The following is a 24,300-nucleotide window of genomic DNA, read 5'->3' as shown; positions in this document are numbered from 1 at the left end:
GATCGCATACCAGACACAGATTTTGTCGGAAATTTTGAAACGCTGATTCCAGATAGAATGTCTTGGTCAAGCAAACAACTAGAACAAATAACAGTAGGAATCCGTTGTTAAACGGATAGCTCTAAATTGGGGGATAAATTGGGCCTTGGGTTCTACATTGAAGACCCAGAAACAGAAATGTACCACCGTAACACAAGCTTCCAGGCAGAAGACCGAGCAATAACCGAATGTGTAAATTGGATTAGAATAAATATGGCGCCCACAGCCGTTAATATATTTACCGAATAGAACTAAATCTAAGACCGTATTGGATTGTAAGAAAGCTTTAACTGAATACTCTCCCAGAGGTAAGGTTTACATCATATGGGTACCAGGCCACTCGGGAGTAGTCGGCAATGAATAGCTTTAAAGTTAAGGCAGCTCGAGGTAGTTAACCTGACGAACGAAAAACCATTCGAGGTAACAAAAGCTGAATTAAAAATATACGTGAGAGAATCTCATAAGGCCTGTGGGTAGAACCGCAAAAATCCTATGGGGTGACCCTGATGAGAACAAGACGAGATAGAAATCACCTCAAAATAAGCAAGTCTGAAGTTAGTAAGATGGTACGTATTCTGAGTGAACACACAGGATTACGAGCACAACTATACAAAATTGGCCGTGCAGATTCAGACGAATGTAGAGCAGGTGGAGAGCACAGTGAAACTCTGGAGCACTTTCTTTGCCACTGTCAAGCATTCGTCGAAGTTCGATCCAAGTATCTTGGAAGTGATGTTATTCCGGAAATAACTAACATTATTTGGAACACTGATTGGAAAATTCTTAGGATTTACGTCCAGGAAACTGAGTTTCTAAACATTGAAAAATAATACACTCTTTGAACAATTTTTTTTCGGATTTGATGTACTATACATCCTCCTATCAACCTAACCTAATCTGCACTTTCCTCTTAGCCAGACAATGCTAGAGAGATCTATCTCGGCTGGGTCGCTATTTTGAAATTACGCTAGTTTGGATCCCTGGAAATGAACAGATGAGCTTGAACAGAAGAACTGGATCTGCTCTTCCCCAAAGCCGTTTCAGTGGAATCTCCGTAGAAGTAGCCTCAGATTCTGAAAATATATAAACGTAATGACATCTTAAAATTTCTTACGGCTACATGCTGGATCTAATACTATATCAAACAAGTCCCTTCGACTCTATTTGACTGTTCGGTCGCAGTGAACTACTGCTATAGACAACCAACATACCTCTGGAAAATTCTAAGGAACTATGTCCAGGACACAGAGTTTCTGAACATTAGACTATAAATTTATTCATAGATCGTTATAGAAGATTTCCCACTATTTGTTCAGAATCGAATTTTAATTAAATGTTACAAACATAACATACTCTCCTCAATGCGTAGCTGTAGAGTGCAATGAAATCTGTTAATTAATTATGTAATTCACTCATTCAATTATACGTTTCGCAAAATGCAATATTTAATTAAATAAATTACATGTGAGTAATCAATTAAAAAGTATTAAATTAATGAAACATTAAGATTAATTTCAGTTGATAAACAAGAGAAATTTAAATAATTTAGCCTCATTTAAAACAAAAAAAAAGTTTACAACATTAAACAATTAACATATTTGTATGACTAAACAAGTTGCTGAGTGGAGTGCATCATCATAAAATTGAAATTAAAAATTAAAATAAAAACAAATTTAAAGAAAAAAATCGCACAAACAGATTTACAAACCAGCTTCAACAACACTAAAGCAATATGAGCAGACAAAACGGTGCGATGTTAAAATCTTTAGATCAAATCTAATGATAAGGATAATGTAATCTGAGAAATAAAAAACACAGAAAAATTCATATTTATTTTATGGTGAGATTTTTCTAAAATTCCCAACATAAAATATTAAATACATTTGTTACGTATGTACGGACGTAGACCATTCACTCAAAATCACATCAACACCATTTAGTTTAAGCCGTTGTTGGTCCATCGGTCCGTCGTTGTTGCTGTTGTTTTCGTCATTATGAAAAATCATTTGAAAACATTATAATCGTTTGGAATCCTGTTGATTTTATAATCATGTTGGACAACATTCGTAATGGAAAACATCATGGAACAACAGCAAACAGACAAACAAACGAATAAATAAACAAACAAACAGACAGACAGAATGAACAACAACATGTAAATAAACAACATTAGACATCGGTCGGTGTGCAGCTATAGGGAGAGACCCCGACATTTGCAACTACAAACTGCAACATATGCGGGTTAAAATGTACAAAGATTACTAAGTTGTTAATATACAGTGTGGCAAATATGAAAGGATACAATGGTATGTTTTCGATATCGCGAAAGCTGCCTCGATCTTTAAAGAATCAAGTGATTGTAATCAAGTACTTTTGTTGAGCATACTTTTGTAATTTAAGGAATTTGTTGGACTCAGGTGTTATACATCATAGTTCCAAAAGGTCGTTGTTGTTGTAACAGTTCGGTTGATACAGCTATGGCTGGGTTGAAAATCTTTGGCCGAGTATGACTTGGGTCGTTCCAAAGCGAAGATCCAATTGTCGTGGGAACGGTTCCAAAAGGTAAATATATATGTTTCCCTGTACAATAATGTTTTCGTTGTTTGTTTGAGAAATTTCATAGTTTATTGTTAATTTCATTCAAGTAAAGTAAAAACAATAAAACATTTCTTTGTGAAAACAACTAAATAACTTTAGTCCCCTGGATATAATTCGAACCCCCACAACTCACAAACAAGTACTACTTACTTACTTACTTCAGTTCAAGTAGTCATGTAACTAAGTATAAATTATGCTAGAGGAAGAAAAAATTAAGAAAAAAAGAAACTAATTTTCAAATTAGTTGTGATTGGCGGTTTTTCTGTTATGATCACTTATAAAAAAACTCTTTCACGAGATTTCTTTGGCTTGCAAATTAGTTTGTATCTGTGTTGAGTTGAGCATCAACTTAATAAATGCCACATTATTGTCAATTTTAGTGAGAAGGATTCCAGAATGTCATTTGTTGGCAAGAAAATTGAAAAACAGAAAAGAAAGATCATTAAAGTTGAGAAAGTTTAAAAGGTTTCTCTTAAATGTATTTGATCTTATACCAAGATCAAGTTAGAAAACCTAAAGACATTTGTTTGCAGCAATCAGAAAAGTATGTTTCAATTGTTTATACTGATCATGGTATCAGATTTCTGTGAACATTACTGCATAGAAGTTTAAGGTTTAATTTAAAAACTTTGGTTAAATGATAATCGTGTCGGAAAAGTGTCTAAAAATTAATCATTTCAGATTAATCACTAACTGTGATTAGGCAATTCTTTGAAATTACGTCCATGATACTAAGTTTCTAAACTTCGGACGATAATATCTTCATTGATCACTCTGTAAGGTTTTTTACTACCAACTTATCTTTTTCATGAATTGGAGCTCACAACAGTCCCGATTGTGGTCTAGATGTATTTCTCTGGATTCAATCCGAACCTATCACTAATTTTGATGGTGTTATATTCTAGATCTAGATATGGAAATAAAATTGCCCTATGCCCTTAGTCCGGGGTGATAAAATCTCCAATAGTAACGTGAGAACTCTGGCAGATTTCACATTTTTGAATGGCGCTGAAGCTACTGTGTTCATAACTAACCACCCGGCTTTAGTAGTTAACACTGGGGTCGGGGTTGAAAACCTGACTAGAAGAGTCAGGTAACACTCTGCTCATTGTAATTATCAAGTAGTTTAGTGTGAAAATAGCATGGATGGTTCCGAAGGCCTATGACCACGCAAAATTAGTTCTAGGACTAATTTTCACTAGTAAAAAGTAACTAAACAGATAGAGTGGCTAAAATAACTCCATTTTGGGTCTATGTGTTGAACGTGATCTAGCGTCCTTGAATAGCAGGAAAATACGCAGGCTTTTGGACTGAGCCATTACCAAACCGTGTAATCGATTAAGTGCTGGCGATCGAGTACAGTCAACACTGAGACATTTGATGTGCACAGGTAAAAGAAGGCCTCATCCGCAGCAATGAGGAATGAGGTCATTAGATATGGTATCAAGAGCACTTTCTGGAACGTCCAGCAGTCGAAAAACATGGTTGCCTACTGAAGATCTTGGAATCTGACCTAGTACATAGCGGCAAAGATTAAGTTTGCGCCTAAGCTTCAAATTGCTGCTTTAAGAGTAGAAGCGGAAAAGTGGGAATACACTAAGTTTTTCAGTGAATCTCTTCCTGGCATAAACCTATAATGGTTTCAGCGATCGATGTGCTTTCTTGAAGATATTTAGTTAAGACCTCTTTATTATGTTGTTGATGAGAGTGTTAAAGCTGTTTTAGGAATTGCGCTGTCGCACAACCCCGTGGGCATGTTACCTTGATGATTCTTCCCCATCTTGGTGTTATTGCAATCTAGGGGAAAAAAGGTGCTACCAATATCTCTAGTCTGACGTGACTATAAACTGGTGATAAACAAATGCATCCTCCGCCTTTCCTTAGAATGATTTGATGATGTCTAACCAGGGATCCTTATTATCTGGTACCATGGGAACCGATAGCCCACAGGGTAGAGTTTCGGACTTTGTCTTGACCGGGTTATTGGAGAGGTATCTTCGGAGTGCATGTGGTGGCTGTGGTTTTAACTTAAACTCGCGGGAAGAGAATATTGATTAAAAGACTGATGCACTGTGAAGCCTATAATTCGGTATAAGTTCGATGCGTTGCCGAAGTAACAGATAAGCCGCAGAGGAATGACTGTGGGACTAAGCATTGGAAATGAGTTGGTGTTAAGTATATATGGATGCAACTCTCATCCATCCAATGTGTGGGATAAAAGAGAAGAGACGAATGTAAGGACCCATTGAATTGTCCTTGCTTGTCAGATTGCGTAGGGTTTACTTTGTTATTTGATGGATTCGTATTACGGTCTACCGATTACATTTTGAGGTGCTGTTGCTGAATCAACTGAGACCATCTCAACTGTGTGGTTCTAAACGGTAGTGATGTTTTAGAATCTCGGAAATAATTCCAAAATTTTTCAAATCGTTAAGTTTCTTCAATGAGTTTTTATCATGGGTTTTTTATCAACTGAATTCCAAAGAGCCTTGACTTCGATTTTCCCTGGGTATAACCGACTTGATCTTAAATTTGTCTCTGTTGTTTCTATATAAGAATTTGTCCCCAGAATTAACTTCCTGACAGTACATGTCTGTTCCGGTTCATACTATTTCATATGCGATTGTCCTTGTATAAATATTATTATGATCTGGTACCCAACACAGATTCAACTTGCGCTGTTCATTGAGAACCTATAGCTTTCTGTGACAATGGCTGACAACCTTAGATTTAAAATTTCTCTTGGTTAATGCTTTTATAAGTCTGGCCGTTTCAGATTCTGTAAATATATATTTCAGTTTGAAATGGAAGCTCTTGAAACTGGTCGATCAAAATAATCTTAGTAGAATTAACTGAACATCTCTGTGACATAAAAAGTACAGATTGCTAAAAATACTTGAAACTCTGAAATCACTGTCTAAGCCTTCGTTAGGAAATCGTGAAGGACATAAATAATTGGGTTTCACAAACTGATGATCATTCCCAATTTAAAGTACCCCCAATAACATGATTTGCAGTTGGGTTTTTTTCTATGGTGGAACATTATCAGCTGTGATTTAGTTGGAGTTGTTGGTTGCTGCTGCTGCTGCTGTGATTGTGGCATTTTGCCAATAAGCAGTCAATCTTGTTGCACTTGCATAATTGGCAGTTTGTTGGATTTGCATCAAGGAACTTGACGTGGTTGTTGCTGTAGTTGTTGTTAAACGACTAGAAATCAAGAAAAATATGTTGCAGCTATTTTCGTAACTCAACATGCTTATTACTCCGCCCCATGTTGCAAAAATAGTTTGTAATGTTTCTCTTTTTTTTGGTTTTCATTGAAGCAAGGAAGTTTTCATCACTATAATTTCAAGAATGTAAAGCAATCAAGAATTTTGCAATAAATTATTTTTTTGGTTGAATAACCACAGGAATCATTTGGATATATAAAAACTTACAAAGACAAATAATACTTACCTTAACCATTGTTACAAAATATTAAAACTAAAGAACAATATTTGCTTAACAACTGCTGCAACATGAAGAATAACAAATAATATTTATTTATCTTATCTGGAACTCCTCGTTTTTTTTTCTTCTTCTTGTTCCAACTACCTGACTGACTGAATGTCTTCCTGCCCCAGGCCATGAATATTCATGAAAGGAACTTATTGTCTAAAGGGGAGAAGGAATTGCATAATACCGGCATAAATTTCTTTTGTATTTGCACAACCACCACCACTTGAAAGTGTAGAAAATATTGAAATGCAGACACATCATCATCAGCAACATCACATGCATACATCGCTAATAAAAAAGTATGATGACCGGTAGTATTTGCAGTTGACATTATCTTTATGTAATAATGACTAACGATTGCACAGTCACATGCACTTAAGCCACACAGAGATATATACATACTTGTACGAATGCATTATTTACCAAAGACCAATAATCATTGGTAGGCGTCACATTGCAATCTTTCTACCAGAACTTGCTTCATGTTGTTCAAAGTATTTGAATTGCCAACAATGTTGTTTGTTTCCTGATTTTAACAATTTTACAAAGAGTTTCTAGTCACAGAGAGAGTAAAATTATATATTTGTTTTATTACTTTGGCGCCCACTTGAGTAATGGCCATTCATTAAGTTTAAGTACTTGCAAATCGTTAAGGGTTTAGATATGTTCAGTTCTAAAGTACTAGTGATGTTCGTTATGTGGTGAAATCCTGAAAATTATGAGTTCTTTTAAAAGTTTTAAGTCCCGGGGCTTATGAAGATTAATCTTACAATAAGTTGGCAATTATTTAGTTTCTTAACATCTTTATGAAAAAATGTTCATTTGAGTTACGGAGCCACCATAAAGTTAAAAGTTTCGGAAATCTAAGCATTATACTCGAAAACCAAGAAATTGTTGACATTTGGGCCATAACGATGCTCAAAGCCAAAATCATCGGTGTGCTCAAGTTTCAGTTTCATAGAAAGTTGACATAATCGATATCTTGAAAAAAAACCGATTCTATCAAAATTGACCAATATATCATTTGGTTGCTGCTCAAATTGAAAGACTCATTTGGGTCCACCTGATTGCGATGCCGCTCTAATGCCCTAGTGGACATAGGAGTCGTACTTTTAAGATCCCTGATACCTCCTCCAAACATTAGAGAACATCAGAGCCAAGATAATGTTCTCTGTTCCAATTGCAGAGGAGATGGCATATAGTCTTCTCTTCCTTCTCATTTTGACAACTTCTGCAGTAGTCATTGTACTCGAAACCCATTCCTCTGGCATGATTGCCGATAGTACAGTGTTTCGTTATTATCGATACAGCGTTTTAATCTGTTCCCTGCGAAACTGAATAATAGCTTGATTAAGGGGCATCATATAGAACCACGTTGACCTCGTGGTGAAATGGCTCAGTTTGTAATACCAGTTAAGGCGTCGATTTCATATTTCATATTGATGAACTTCCTGGTGTGGTTGCAATACCGCAGTACGTTAGTCAGTTAGTTAGTTAGTTAGTTAGTTAGTTAGTTAGTTAGTTAGTTAGTTAGTTAGTTAGTTAGTTAGTTAGTTAGTTAGTTAGTAGTTTTAGTTAGTTAGTTAGTTTAGTTAGTTAGTTAGTAGTTAGTTAGTTAGTTCGTTAGTTAGTTAGTTAGTTAGTAGTTAGTTAGTTAGTTAGTTAGTTAGTTAGTAGTTAGTTAGTTAGTTAGTTAGTTAGTTAGTTAGTTAGTTAGTTAGTTTTAGTTAGTTAGTTAGTTAGTTAGTTAGTATAGTTAGTTAGTTAGTTAGTTAGTTAGTTAGTTAGTTAGTTAGTTAGTTAGTTAGTTAGTTAGTTAGTTAGTAGTTAGTTAGGTTAGTTAGTTAGTTAGTTAGTTAGTTTGTAGTTAGTTAGTTAGTTAGTTAGTTAGTTAGTAGTTAGTAGTTAGTTAGTTAGTTAGTAGTTAGTTAGTTAGTTAGTTAGTTAGTTAGTAGTTAGTTAGTTAGTTAGTTAGTTAGTAGTAGTTAGTTAGTTAGTTAGTTAGTTAGTTAGTTAGTTAGTTAGTTAGTTAGTTAGTTAGTTAGTTAGTTAGTTAGTTAGTTAGTTAGTAGTTAGTTAGTTAGTTAGTTAGTTAGTTAGTTAGTTAGTTAGTTAGTTAGTTAGTTAGTTAGTTAGTTAGTTAGTTAGTTAGTTAGTAGTTAGTTAGTTAGTTAGTTAGTTAGTTAGTAGTTAGTTAGTTAGTTAGTTAGTTAGTTAGTAGTTAGTTAGTTAGTTAGTTAGTTAGTTAGTTAGTTAGTTAGTTAGTTAGTTAGTTAGTTAGTTAGTTAGTTAGTTAGTTAGTTAGTTAGTTAGTTAGTTAGTTAGTTAGTTAGTTAGTTAGTTAGTTAGTTAGTTAGTTAGTTAGTTAGTAGTTAGTTAGTTAGTTAGTTAGTTAGTTAGTTAGTTAGTTAGTTAGTTAGTTAGTTAGTTAGTTAGTTAGTTAGTTAGTTAGTTAGTTAGTTAGTTAGTTAGTTAGTTAGTTAGTTAGTTAGTTAGTAGTTAGTTAGTTAGTTAGTTAGTTAGTTGTAGTTAGTTAGTTAGTTAGTAGTAGTTAGTTAGTTAGTTAGTTAGTTAGTTAGTTAGTTAGTTAGTTAGTAGTAGTTAGTTAGTTAGTAGTAGTTAGTTAGTTAGTTAGTTAGTTAGTTGTAGTTAGTTAGTTAGTTAGTAGTTAGTTAGTTAGTTAGTTAGTTAGTTAGTTAGTTAGTTAGTTAGTTAGTTAGTTAGTTAGTTAGTTAGTTAGTTAGTTAGTAGTAGTTAGTTAGTTAGTTAGTTAGTTAGTTAGTTAGTTAGTTAGTTAGTAAGTTAGCTCATTGAAGCTTCTTCAAATCATTAGAATGTACCTAAGGCGTCAGTTTCTTAGGAATTACTTTAAAAAATAAAATAATATTTTCTTCTAAAGAGATGTGATTGCCCCTAATAATGATATGAACAATTGCCAAACACCAGTGTCGTCTGTTAATGTCATTAAACCACTAAAACGTCCTAAAAATACTCCAAGTGAATATCAAGGAAACTTAATTTTCAAATTCATTATCATTGAAATGGCATCGTTAGCGTTTCTTCTTGCCCATTCTTTTTTCGCCTTCTTCCGATCTTCGTTGTTAAATTATTTATGTACGAGCAAACGAGCCAGCGAATGTATTTCAATTTACACTTCCCTTAGGCTTGAAATAAAATTTTGTAATTTATTTCGTTTTTATTGCATTTTAGTTAATGGTGTGTGAAATAAGTTTTCTACATTCAAAACGCATTCGTTTTAGGTTTTAGTTTCATTTTCATCTGTTAAAGAATGATAAGAATCGCATCTGAGTTTTTTTTGCGCTATTTTGAACGGAACGGAAACCGCATGCAACTCACATGTAACAACGGAACCACATGCACACGAAGTTCACTCACTCAATCGCTGTTCAGACGCAGCACGTGCTTGGCAGCAGGCAACAACTGTTGGCAAACATTTGAAGTGAATTAATGAAGAAATAAATAGTTTTCTTAAAAGTTCTTGTTTGCTTGGGATCGTATTTATTTGATCGATGCAAAAATTTCTGATTTGTTTGATTTTAACTGGACATTGGACGTCAGTGAATAATATCAATATTTGTGGTCAAGCAGAAGTATTTGGTTTTTCTATTTATTAAAAATTCTGTTGACTTTCCATTAGTCTTAAGTTATTTAAACACTCAGCCGGTTTGTTTAGTTCTCGTTAAGCTAGATTGTAAGCAAATGTAATAATTTTTCTTAAAAAAGAATGAAAAAACATGAACATGATATTAAATTCTTTGTTTACATTAAGATTTACTACTAATGAAGTTCTTTGAACATTGTAATTGATTTCTGTAATTAGACTCTTTCTTTGTAATTTTAAAATTTTATTAAATCAGACCAACATATACATAGTAAATGTATTAATTAACTTAAACTTGTTGGATTGATTGCAATAATAAACGTTTTCAAATTCTAAACAGATGTTTGAAAACTTAAAATCCAGATGTGGCAAACTATTCCAAAAATATTTGTTTGCAGAAAGTAAAATGATATGAGGAACATGCTGAGTTTGATTTATAACCTTGTTAATACAACTGGTCCCATTGTATTACCAACCAACGAAACATTACATGCCCATATTCGCCACGTAACTGAACCATTCTGAGGTACGAACAAAAGATTCTATCTTATTAATATCAATTCTTGATACACAGTGTCGGACTAAGTATCTAAGGCTACATTCCTAGTACTCGACAGAGCAGGATAGTGACACCGAAAATGTAAGAACTTATACAGTAGTTATTTCATGAAAGATTTACATCATGAGAAGAGGAACGACAACTATTAGGTCATTTACTCTATGTGAAGGCTAGCCCTTGGGGCGTTTGAGTATCTCTGAACTTAGAGCAGTTTTAGATTAGAATACTTCGCTAGTATGGATGTCGTGTAGAAACTAGATAATTATTTAATTTGAGGTTTGCTTAGATTCGGATATTCACGTTGAATATCCTATAGTACCGCATCCGGTTTATATGCTACATTGATCGTGTGGCCTAAAACTCTTCCCTTTTATCATAAAAGGGTAAAATTCGCCGATGATGTCTTAGATCCATAGAATAGAGACTTTTATCGATGTGTGAAATACTTGTCAGTGATATAAATATATTTGCCAAGATAAATGCATGACCTACTATATGGTTAGACTTAAAGGCGTCTGCAGCGTTGAGAGTCTAACTGCCTAGTTAAAAGTCAATTGTTTGACTTTGAGATCGGCTGGAAACCAATGTATGAGTACGAAATGGCATACTCCTAATAACATCGATGATCATTAGGGCAGAGGTTCGCATTGTATATTCGTTATCCCGAGGGGCAATTTACCTTGATGATCTTCCCCAATCAGGGAAAAAAGAGGTGCTAATAATACCTTTAGTCTGCCAGGATTATAAATTGTTGGTGTCAAATATATCCTCGGCCTTTTCTTGGAATAATTTGAAGTAGGGTCGAAGACTTATAATCTGGTACCACAGGAACTGGTAGTTCACAGGGCAGAGTTTCGGACTTTATTGTGTCCCGGTTATTAGAGAGGTGCCTTCGTAGTGCACTTGGTGGCTGGGTTTTAATAGACTGATACATGTTAAAGTCTATATTTCGGGATAAGTTCGGTGCTGTTGCAGAGACAATAGATACTTCGCTAAGGAGTGACTGTGGGATTGAGCGTTAGAAATTAGTTGGTGTCAAGTGTACATTGTATGGGATTGATTTAGTGGTGTACGGGCCTCACCCATCTGTATACCTAGAGTGAGTGTGTCGGATGTATATTCAATGGCTGTGTCAGATGAATGATGATGGATGTAAGGTGATACCAATGAATTCCCCCTTCTTGTCAGGATATGTCCAGATTTGCGGCAGTGTATTCTTTGTGAGTAAGAACAAGTCCACGACTTATTTGATGGATTCGTACTTCGGTCAACCGATTACGTCTGTAGGTGTTGTTGCCGAATCAACAGAGGCCATCCCATCTGCGTGGTTGTAAACGGAAGTGATGTTTTTGCATCTCGGAAGTTATGCAATGGGGCAGTAATGTTCAGAGATTACATAGTTCAAATACTTAATACTATGAACAAAATTGCCACCGGTGTAAACCACTGTTAATGTACCAACGAATCAGTTGTCTTTTTGAAGATTGAAGTCATTCAGAAATATCTGCTCTGATTTCACTAGGTCCTCGGAAACTAAGTGAGAGGCTATATGCTGGAGTGGTATTTCATTCACAGATACAACATCCAGCCGATCGTTCATTGGGGTAGAGCATCGTTTGAGGTACTTGGTTGGAAGGACAAAGGTACCTCGCTGCGTTTTTTGATGCAACCCTATTTAAGGTTGTTTCTTGGAGGCATTCTTTCATTTTGAGTTTCCCTAACCCGAAACAAGTAGCCTCTAAAATGTTGTCTTTCAAAGTTGAAAACAATAAAATCAATACATAGAAACTCATTCAAATTCAGCTTAACGTTGCATTAATTTTGCTCATCAGTGTAATATCTTCGTTAACGCTGTAAGATATATTAAGAGAGAACTTTCAAAATTGAGTATTTCTCCTGTCTATATGATGTAAGCATGAAAAGCTTTTTTAAACTTTAACCTTCGTCCTGAAATTCATTACAAACTTGACAATCAAAAAAAGCTTTCTTTCGTCTGTCATTAGTGAGTCAGCAATTGACAAACGATTTTGATTAATACGCATTAATCAAGATTATTTTAAATCCTAATAAGGCGAATATTATACAAAAATAAAATGAATCATACGAAAAAAAAACATTTCTATTGATATCAAGTAGTAGTATTATAAAAATATCATAAACAAAAAAAAAACGCTTGATTGATAATCCGTTGACAAACAATAAGAAAGAAAATAGAATAAAAAAAGCTCATTCATTCATTCTTTCATTCATTCACTCATTCAATCAACAAGTGAGGTGTAAATTAACCGTGAAATACTAAATGAAAGAATCAACTTGAAAATGGGCCTGACTTTTCACTCATTCATTCAATCATCATCATCATTGTTGTTGTTGTTTTTGTTATTCAACCAAGTGTATGTTTGTTGTTGTTTATTTATTCTTATTCTAAAAGTAAAAAATCAATAATGCACCCAACTAAACTCATTATGAATTGTGTGAATGCAACTATTATTTATTTGTCCGCTCATTCTTCATTCTTCACTTCTGTTTTATTTATCTCTAACGTGGGTCACACATTATTTAAGTGTCAGTCTAAGAGACATACAGACAGACATTAAGAAGTTGCTTAATTTAAAACTGATTCATTTTTTTTGTTCGTTCAAGCTTTATAAGAGAAAAACAACAAACAAATAATAATCATTATGATTGACAGTTAATGTGAAATGAATTGCTTAAAAAGCAGATCTTAAGAGTAATGATTTCTTAAACATTGCCCTATTGAATCGAAAAAGTAATAAATCAAAATATTGAAAGAATTAAATTTAATGTTTTAGAAAATGTTTAATGTATTTTTCAAAGATTTTAAAAATTTTGAGATTTTAGTAAAGTGAGGGTTAGATTATCGTGTATAGTAAAATTCGGATAAATTTACATCAATGCTATATCGGCTCTGAAGTTTAGAAAGAGAATATTTGGAAAATTTCAAGTTTCTATGGAAATTGTATTTTGAAGTGTTTTGTGTTCAAAATGAATAAAATCTGTTCAAAATTAGAACGAAATGTGCCTTCGACGTTCAAGACCAATTAAAACGATAACGTCTAAGGGATAGTATTTTGATTCCTACAAATATTATTGATGATCATCTCAAATTACTAGTTCTAAATTGACAATTTTAGAAAAAATTAACCCTAAGCGAGCAGTCCTAGAAGATGGGAATAACTTTTAAATATATTAATCCAAAATTAGACGAAATAGTTTTGAACTTATAAAAAGTTTTGGATCAAAATCTTTAAGGAACTTTTCTCAGTTCCCCAAGGCTTCTCCACTTGCTTTCGTTGGAGTCAACGCATAAAGTATTAGTGGTCATATCCATCGTTCTACTAGACTAAATGGCTGTATGGGTTTCTCTCACCAGCCATTTATACATTCCGTTATAGCCTGGAGGCTAGTGTTGGGATTAGAACACCGTAATATATTTAGATGTCTGGGTTTTTGAAGCAAGTTTCCCAGGCCCGTTTTTTTTCAATCGCGAAACATTAGAGCAATTTCGTGCGGGAAACTGCTCTTACCCGGTTGATTCTAAGCTGATTAACCGTGTACCAACAGATACCCGCACGAAATTGCTCTAATTTTCCGCGATTGACCACTATTTCCTATCTGGGAGTAATGTCTTATAGTTTCCCGCACGAAATTGCTCTAATTTTCCGCGATTGACCACTATTTCCTATCTGGGAGTAATGTCTTACAGTTTCCCACAATTTCTGTTTCCAGTATGGGATCGGAAACGTCTTTTGTTGGGAAATTGTTCTAATGTTCTGCGATTGACCACGATTTTCTATCCGGGACTAATATCTTACAGTTTCCCATAATTTATGTTTCCAGTATAGGATTGGGAACGTCTTTTGTTCACGTTCAATATGTCCATTATACATCAATAACGTATAATGCCGTCTCGTTTGGATTGGAGGAATGTCCTACCCTATTTCAAGCCCAAAGATCACCTACATTACGCTTTTATAAAGCCAGTGTGGCTTAGTCGAACTAGGACCCCATTTCAACTACATAGCGCCTAACATCTTGTTTTCTTTCTACTACAGTTTCGGATCATGCATTACTCATTCATATACATATGTATATGAATGTATGTAGGTAACCCTGTCAGTCATAGGGTTCGAGTATGCAGAAATTTTCATCTTTCACCATTTTCTTGGGGAAATAAATAAATAAGGTCCGATCATAATGAATAACGGAAGCACCAAAGCATTATTCGGGGATTGGGTTGTATGGGGGCTATGTGAAATAATAAACGGATTTCAACCATTAGATCAAGAGGAGAGTATGTGTCTAATTTCATTAAATTATATTAAAAATTGCGATCTACAGTTTGATAACAAGGTTTATATGGACGGACGTTAATGAATCGATTCAAAAAACGATTCTCGGTATATTGGTATAAGTTAGGTTTCTATAAATCGACTTTAAAATAATCAAAGAATCTTTTTGTCCGAAAAAGTCGAAGTCGACTTTTTTGACCTAAGTCAACTATCTTGTAAGAAAAACTTCGAAGAAACGAAGTCGAAAAGTCGACTTTTTGTTTCAACTATAGAACCCTACTTTAAGGTACAGTGGTGTAGGATATACCTAATTAAGATAAATTGATTCTAAATGAAATTCATTATTCATTTATTATAAACAAGGTTCATTATTTAATGAATCTCCTAACAGGGCTGGGATTCTCTTGGAATACATAAATAAATTTTGCATTAATAACTAAAAACAGACATTAAGAAGATAATCCCAGCCCTGAATATCAACAAGAAAAGTTGAACAAATAAATACCTAATCCTTTCTTTTTTTCTTATTCTTTATTCTAGAAATCCTTTGACAAAAATATTCTACCTGGTCTCTAAAATGATGATTCACTTCAAGCATAAATTTTAACATCAAAACAGCTGAATAACTATAGATTCGTTTTTTTTACAAAAAGTTTACTTTTCATGTAGTTTTTCTTAAAGTGACAACAAAATAAACAATAAATTTTTATACCATAACAAAAAAGTGAAAAAAGTAAACATTGAAAAGAAAATAACGTAAAAAAGCTTAATTTATCACTATAACAATTTCACCCGCGTTTAATTCTCAACGCGCTATACTCTCTATCGGTCTCTCGTTTACTCTATCAAGTTCAAAGTCATAAAAAAAATAAAAATATTGAAAAATTCTAAAAAAAAACATTCATAAATAAAAGCAAAAAAAAACACAGAAAAAGCTTTTTTGTATTTGCTCCTCTTTTTGTGTGTGGAGCTCACTATCTCTGTACTTGGCTCTCTTTAAGTGGGGAGCAAAAGTTTTTTATTTTCATTTTTTTTTTTGCAAACACGTTGTTTTGAAAACAGCTTACAAATGAGTAACGAATCGTCTGCGAGTGAAACAACACCGCTGCGTCGGCCCGACGATAGATACATTAATTCGCTACAACAAACGTCTCCCCCATTAACGCCTTCATCTTCTGCAACGTTTAATAATTATCAAACGCGTAACCCCTCGTCGGTCCGTAATAATTTAACTTCCTCGTTAACGGATCCTATAAATTTGGCTTCTACAACGGTGGCCATTTCTAATCATAATAACAATAATATTGAAGTTCATTTAAGCAGCAGCCATCAGCAACAACATCTGAACAATAATAACAACAGCAATAGTGAAATATTTATCAAAATGGAAACAAATAAACGTATTCTCTATCGAGTTGGCTTAGATGTGTTAATTTTATTGTGCGGTAAGTGGAAAAATAATATAAATAATTTGTTTAAATCAAAGTTAAATAAAAGTGTTAAATTTTGAGGAACATAAGAGAAAATATTATTATTGCATTGTTTTGTTGAAAATCACCACACAGTTTGTTTTTAGTGATTGTATCAGGGGTTTAGTATGTCAGCCAGTCAAGTTTGTGTTTAAAAAGTATCATTAATTTGTATGACTTGGTTACCAGATTGTTTTATTTTTAATGCTAAAAAATACCCAAAATTTCTTTAAATTTTTCTCATCGCAATGATCGGAATTTAAGTCTGATTTAAAATTTTGAAATAGTACTAACTTATAACATAAATAGCCTAGACTATAAATAGCCTAGACTATAGACTAGACTATAGACTAGACTATAGACTAGACTAGAGACTAGACTATAGACTAGACTATAGACTAGACTATAGACTAGACTATAGACTAGACTATAGACTAGACTATAGACTAGACTATAGACTAGACTATAGACTAGACTATAGACTAGACTATAGACTAGACTAGACTATAGACTAGACTATAGACTAGACTAGACTATAGACTAGACTATAGACTAGACTATAAACTAGACTATAGACTAGACTATAGACTAGACTATAGACTAGACACTAGACTATAGACTAGACTATAGACTAGACTATAGACTAGACTATAGACTAGACTATAGACTAGACTATAGACTAGACTATAGACTAGACTATAGACAAGACTATAGACTAGACTATAGACTAGACTTTAGACTACACTATAGACTAGACTATAGACAGACTACAGACTAGACTATAGACTAGACTATAGTCAAGACTATAGACTAGACTATAGATTAGACTATAGACTAGACTAGACTGTATACTAGACTATAGACTAGACTATAGACTAGACTATAGACTAGACTATAGACTAGACTATAGACTAGACTATAGACTAGACTATAGACTAGACTATAGACTAGACTATAGACTAGACTATAGACTAGACTATAGACTAGACTATAGACTAGACTATAGACTAGACTATAGACTAGACTATAGACTAGACTATAGACTAGACTATAGACTAGACTATAGACTAGACTATAGACTAGACTATAGACTAGACTATAGACTAGACTATAGACTAGACTATAGACTAGACTATAGACTAGACTATAGACTAGACTATAGACTAGACTATAGACTAGACTATAGACTAGACTATAGACTAGACTATAGACTAGACTATAGACTAGACTATAGACTAGACTATAGACTAGACTATAGACTAGACTATAGACTAGACTATAGACTAGACTATAGACTAGACTATAGACTAGACTATAGACTAGACTATAGACTAGACTATAGACTAGACTATAGACTAGACTATAGACTAGACTATAGACTAGACTATAGACTAGACTATAGACTAGACTATAGACTAGACTATAGACTAGACTATAGACTAGACTATAGACTAGACTATAGACTAGACTATAGACTAGACTATAGACTAGACTATAGACTAGACTATAGACTAGACTATAGACTAGACTATAGACTAGACTATAGACTAGACTATAGACTAGACTATAGACTAGACTATAGACTAGACTATAGACTAGACTATAGACTAGACTATAGACTAGACTATAGACTAGACTATAGACTAGACTATAGACTAGACTATAGACTAGACTAGACTATAGACTAGACTATAGACTAGACTATAGACTAGACTATAGACTAGACTATAGACTAGACTATAGACTAGACTATAGACTAGACTATAGACTAGACTATAGACTAGACTATAGACTAGACTATAGACTAGACTATAGACTATAGACTAGACTATAGACTAGACTGTAGACTAGACTATAGACTAGACTATAGACTAGACTATAGACAAGACTATAGACTAGACTATAGACTAGACTTTAGACTACACTATAGACTGGACTATAGACAGACTACAGACTAGACTATAGACTAGACTATAGTCAAGACTATAGACTAGACTATAGATTAGACTATAGACTAGACTAGACTGTAGACTAGACTATAGACTAGACTATAGACTAGACTATAGACTAGACTATAGACTAGACTATAGACTAGACTATAGACTAGACTATAGACTAGACTATAGACTAGACTATAGACTAGACTATAGACTAGACTATAGACTAGACTATAGACTAGACTATAGACTAGACTATAGACTAGACTATAGACTAGACTATAGACTAGACTATAGACTAGACTATAGACTAGACTATAGACTAGACTATAGACTAGACTATAGACTAGACTATAGACTAGACTATAGACTAGACTAGACTAGACTAGACTATAGACTAGACTATAGACTAGACTATAGACTAGACTATAGACTAGACTATAGACTAGACTATAGACTAGACTATAGACTAGACTATAGACTAGACTATAGACTAGACTATAGACTAGACTATAGACTAGACTATAGACTAGACTATAGACTAGACTATAGACTAGACTATAGACTAGACTATAGACTAGACTATAGACTAGACTATAGACTAGACTATAGACTAGACTATAGACTAGACTATAGACTAGACTATAGACTAGACTATGGACTAGACTATAGACTAGACTATAGACTAGACTATAGACTAGACTATAGACTAGACTATGGACTAGACTATCGACTAGACTATGTATAGACTATACTATAGACTATACTATGGACTAGACTATAGACTAAACTATATACTTGACTATAGACTAGACTATAGACTAGACTATATACTAGACTATATACTAGACTTTAGACTAGTCTATTGACTAGACTATAGACTAGACTATAAACTAGTCTGGTTTATTTAGTACTATCAAAAATTTATAAGTTAGAAAAATTGCCGAAAATGTTGTGGAGGTACCACGGTAATTTTCGATATCAAAAAGTACTAAAGTACTAAATTTTCCATGCCTGTTTTATATTCTTGTCCCCAAAATCGAAAGGTTATGAGATGCTCCATCCAAGCTGAGGTTTAATAAAAGTGGTAGCTGAAGTCGTTTGTGAGTCAATATACAACATTCAAATTATCAGAGTTTAGTGTTCCCCAAGTGTTTATCGTCTTTAGTTCTCGATTTAACGAGTTGACCACATTAAACCACTTAAATATAAAGTCCACATACCCATTTTATGTTTTCACTTCATTTTAATATTTGTAAAATATGAAAAACTTTAATTTACCAGCCCTCATTGTGTCATCATTTACACAAAACAGTGGCAACACCACTCAATTTCACACGCACCTAGGGTAAAAACAAACATCCACAAGTACACAAATACTTTAATTGTTTTCAATGCCATTAACTGGTTTTTTTAAATACTCAAAACTCTCCGAAAGTTCTTTAAATAACTCTAAAACCAGTTGCTCAAACAGTCATCGCATTTGTATGCAAAAAAAAACTCCATTTCTCGCTCACTTACTCTCTAGTGAATGATATTTATACACCCTACAATACTTTTAAAGGAAACATAATGGATTTGTAACACCCTTATATATATCCATCTTAAATTATAACAATCGAAGTCAAAATTAGGTAATATTTTCAAAGTCAGTGAATAATTAGTCATAGCTTCTACATAAAGTTGATTTTTAAAAGAAAATACTTTAATCCATATAAATCAACTACAGGTATACATTTACTCGGAGAACCAAAGGTTCCAGGTGATTAAGATTAATTTTGATATAAATGAAATAACATTCATAAGTACCGATTAAAAGAGTTTTTGGAAATCCACATACATATGTATGTATAATGTCTTTCCAACTGTGTAGGGTATACACATAACGAATGTGGATTATTCTTTATTTGGTGTTTTTGATTTACTAAGTTTTTAGTAAATTATTTGTTTAAACCGAAAATATTTTATAAATACGTGCATATTTTCTACAGTTATGTTTGTTATTTTCTCGTTATTTGACATTATCTTAACATCATGTAAAACAACCTTTAATTGTCGTTTATTATTATTACTATAACTACTATTTTTAGCAGTAGTCAGAGATGGGAAGTTTAGCACTATTCGTAATGTTAAGTATATTTTCGCGGAAAGAAATGTCGGGTTATAAATGCTTAAGAATAAATAATGCTTTTAAGTTGCGAAAACTTTAAAAGATTTATGAAATTAATTATATATTAATTTTTTTAAAATCTCACGTTTCCATCTCTGTAAGTACCTGTTGTGTACGTAGAAATCACAAATATTTAATTAAGGTCACCACCACACAAACAATGTATTACTCCCAGCTCAACTGTTTTCAAGAGAAAAGAGTTTTACAATAATAATTCGTTGCTTTTCGCACTACAAATCAGATCTGGAAAATTTATTTCATAAATCGCCAGAGAGTGACACTGACTGGTTTTATAAATAAAGCAATTATTGGTGTACATGATCCATTAAGGTAATTCGAAAACTGCTCTTCTGAAAACATTATTGGAGTACATGATCCTTTTAGTAACACTAAGTAATGCAGGAACGGACCATATTGTGGATCATGAACTCCCATAATTTTAGCAAAGGATTTTTGAGACACGTTTTTAATACATATTTGGATTAGTTTTGGACCAGTTCTATTGCTTTGCGGAGTATTTTTCACACGCAACTTTAGCAGGGATGGATGTTATTTCTCTGGTGGGTAATAGTAATGGTTGAAACAAAATAACGGGAACACTGATGCACGGTGAAATTATTATTTTGGCATAAGTTTCCACAACTCCAGAACAGATGGGGCATCCCACCCACTCGTACACCCTTATGAATGTGTCGAATAAATGTCTTCGTGTTACCAATAAAGTTCTCTTCTTTGTCCGAAAATGTTAAGAGGTTTAATGCTTGATCTACCGTAATCAAGATCGTGCTTCAGTCTACCAAATACTTTTTTAGGTGCTATTTCCGTAACAAGAGAGGCCATTCCAGTATTATGTTTTCGAGGACGGCTTCAGATATTGTCTCAAGATTGTGGGACATTCCACAATGGAACTCCAGTGGTCAGAGACTAGTCAGCTAAAGTACTTGAGCAATGTGCTTATACGTGGTCCGGTGTCTGCCATGCACATGGGGACCATTATGAGCCGTTATTCTAGCTCTAGCCTGTAGTTGAAAAGACCAACGTGAACTTGGACCGTTAAGGTAGCAGTTCACGTAAAGCTCTCCAGAATCATTATCTCAGATGAAATCAATTGGCCCTTAACAGATGACATTAAAAACTAACTATAGGCCAAAGACTTCTTCTTTAAGTGTAGCGACCGGTTTTAATTCATAACGCTATATGTCAGAAATCGGTATCTTTAATATGTGGGATTAATCCTAAGACTAGCTACTGTACATTTAACACTTTTTTTAATCTGAAGGTAATGGACTAGTTAATCAGATACGACAAAAATGCTATGACTAATTAGTTGTTCTTGGAAAAGCACTGCCAAAATACAATCGTATGAAATTTACTATATTTGCTCAAATTTCTTAAAATTTTCAAACATAGGTCATTGTACAACACTTTTATCAATATGAATAATAAAGGACTGATAAATCAATCAGATATCACCAAAATGTTATGACTAAGTAAGTTGTTATGTCAGAACTATTGCGAAAACACAATTGTATTAAATTTATACTATATCTGCTATAATTACAATCTATATTTATTATGTGTGATATTTTTAGTAAAATCTCAAGAGTTAATATTACCGTGACTAATTGAATTTTTGGGAACTAATGGTTTGCTAAAGAGGAGATAACGATGTTTATCTATATAATAAATCAAATTAATATGTAATTCCGAAGCTAAACAAGTGATTGCAAATCATTGATAAGAGGCGAAAAAAGAACACGTGTTTTCCAACGTTTCTTATCGTTCTTGAGCAAAATTTCTATGTAATTTTGTGATAATTGTAGCAGATTATTAAGCAATAACTCTATTAACAGATATAAAAAATATACAAAGGTAAAGTTTAAGGGAACACTATATGTACATTAACTACATGTCCATAAGACCGATATTTTCTTTTGCATAACTAAAAACCAGCAGACAAATTTTAACAGCGCCCTCTATGCCCCTGTCAAATGTATTTTACTTATAATCAAAATTAAATTTTATTCAAACTTTTTGTTCTTATGCATCTTTAATATCAAAGGTCAACATTTCGGTATTGAATATGTAACAAATATTTCTTTATTTTGTTGTCAAGACTACACTTTTTTTTTCAAATTCTTTAAAATAAAAACAAAAAATTTGCATAAAAAACGAAAGTAAATTGCATATAGAATATATTTGACAATTTCGTCCCACTCTTATTTATTTTTAACATTTTAAATAATACTACATTATCTGTTTTTTTTTAGAATTCTAAAAAAACAAAGAAGCCATTTGTGCAGTCCATAGAGGTCAACTAGTATAATAACTAGAAACAAAATATATTTTCTATTAAAAAATATTTATGACAATACCAAAGATGAATAGAATATTAATGGTTGCCAGATCTTTGTACGTTTATATAATATATTCTGAATTCGTATTCGATACTAAGGCGATCTAGCCTTGTACGTCTATTTGTACGCTATTTTAGGCCTTTTGGAGTTAGCGCAGCTCAATTCTTTAGAAAAGTATAAAATATATAGAGTCTAGTCTATAGTCTAGTTTATAGTCTAGTCTATAGTCTAGTCTATAGTCTAGTTTATAGTCTAGTCTATAGTCTAGTCTATAGTCTAGTCTATAGTCTAGTCTATAGTCTAGTCTATAGTCTAGTCTATAGTCTAGTCTATAGTCTAGTCTATAGTCTAGTCTATAGTCTAGTCTATCTAGTCTATAGTCTAGTCTATAGTCTAGTCTATAGTCTAGTCTATAGTCTAGTCTATAGTCTAGTCTATAGTCTAGTCTATAGTCTAGTCTATAGTCTAGTCTATAGTCTAGTCTATAGTCTAGGTCTATAGTCTAGTCTATAGTCTAGTCTATAGTCTAGTCTATAGTCTAGTCTAGTCTATAGTCATAGTCTAGTCTATAGTCTAGTCTATAGTCGTATAGTCTAGTCTATAGTATAGTCTATAAGTCTAGTCTATAGTCTAGTCTATAGTCTAGTCTATAGTCTAGTCTATAGTCTAGTCTATAGTCTAGTCTATAGTCTAGTCTATAGTCTAGTCTATAGTCTAGTCTATAGTCTAGTCTATAGTCTAGTCTATAGTCTAGTCTATGTCTAGTCTATAGTCTAGTCTATAGTCTAGTCTATAGTCTAGTCTATAGTCTAGTCTATAGTTAGTCTATAGTCTAGTCTATAGTCTAGTCTATAGTCTAGTCTATAGTTAGTCTATAGTCAGCTATAGTCTATGTCTATAGTCTAGTCTATAGTCTAGTCTAGTGCTTAGTCTAGTCTATAGTCTAGTCTATAGTCTAGTCTATAGTCTAGTCTATAGTCTAGTCTATAGTCTAGTCTATAGTCTAGTCTATAGTCTAGTCTATAGTCTAGTCTATAGTCTAGTCTATAGTCTAGTCTATCTAGTTAGTCTAGTTAGTCTAGTCTATAGTCTAGTCTACAGTCTAGTCTATAGTCTAGTCTATAGTCAAGTCTATAGTCTAGTCTATAGTCTAGTCTATAGTCTAGTCTATAGTCTAGTCTATAGTCTAGTCTATAGTCTAGTCTATAGTCTAGTCTATAGTCTAGTCTATAGTCTAGTCTATAGTCTAGTCTATAGTCTAGTCTATAGTCTAGTCTATAGTCTAGTCTATAGTCTAGTCTATAGTCTAGTCTATAGTCTAGTCTATAGTCTAGTCTATAGTCTAGTCTATAGTCTAGTCTATAGTCTAGTCTATAGTCTAGTCTATAGTCTAGTCTATAGTCTAGTCTATAGTCTAGTCTATAGTCTAGTCTATAGTCTAGTCTATAGTCTAGTCTATAGTCTAGTCTATAGTCTAGTCTATAGTCTAGTCTATAGTCTAGTCTATAGTCTAGTCTATAGTCTAGTCTATAGTCTAGTCTATAGTCTAGTCTATAGTCTAGTCTATAGTCTAGTCTATAGTCTAGTCTATAGTCTAGTCTATAGTCTAGTCTATAGTCTAGTCTATAGTCTAGTCTATTGTCTAGTCTATTGTCTAGTCTATAGTCTAGTCTATAGTCTAGTCTATAGTCTAGTCTTTAGTCTAGTCTTTAGTCTACTCTATAGTCTAGTCTATAGT

General features: G+C 33.3%; 1 protein-coding gene across 2 annotated transcripts in view; it reads left to right on the top strand.

Moving 5' to 3' along the window:
• Positions 1 to 16,154, top strand: part of LOC119614173 (putative phosphatidate phosphatase) — a 31,359-nt gene extending 15,205 nt beyond the window's left edge. The window contains exon 3 of one of the 2 annotated variants that reach the window (XR_005232307.1): positions 15,170 to 15,674. Coding sequence is in view for 1 of the 2 variants with exons in the window: in XM_037970289.1 (XP_037826217.1) it covers positions 15,699 to 16,139 (441 nt within the window). In the remaining variant the exon portion in view is untranslated. Of the gene's footprint in view, positions 1 to 15,169 lie in introns of both variants that reach the window. The other variant, XM_037970289.1, reaches the window with a different exon arrangement.
• The last annotated feature ends 8,146 nt before the right edge of the window (positions 16,155 to 24,300 follow it).

The sequence above is a fragment of the Lucilia sericata genome, unplaced genomic scaffold (genome assembly GCF_015586225.1).
Source record: "Lucilia sericata isolate MDLA Ls3-8-SP2 unplaced genomic scaffold, ASM1558622v1 Contig002660F_arrow, whole genome shotgun sequence".
NCBI classification, from domain to species: Eukaryota; Metazoa; Arthropoda; class Insecta; order Diptera; family Calliphoridae; genus Lucilia; species Lucilia sericata.
Note: the sequence above shows the minus strand (reverse complement) of the source record. Positions and strands in the feature narration are given on the sequence as shown.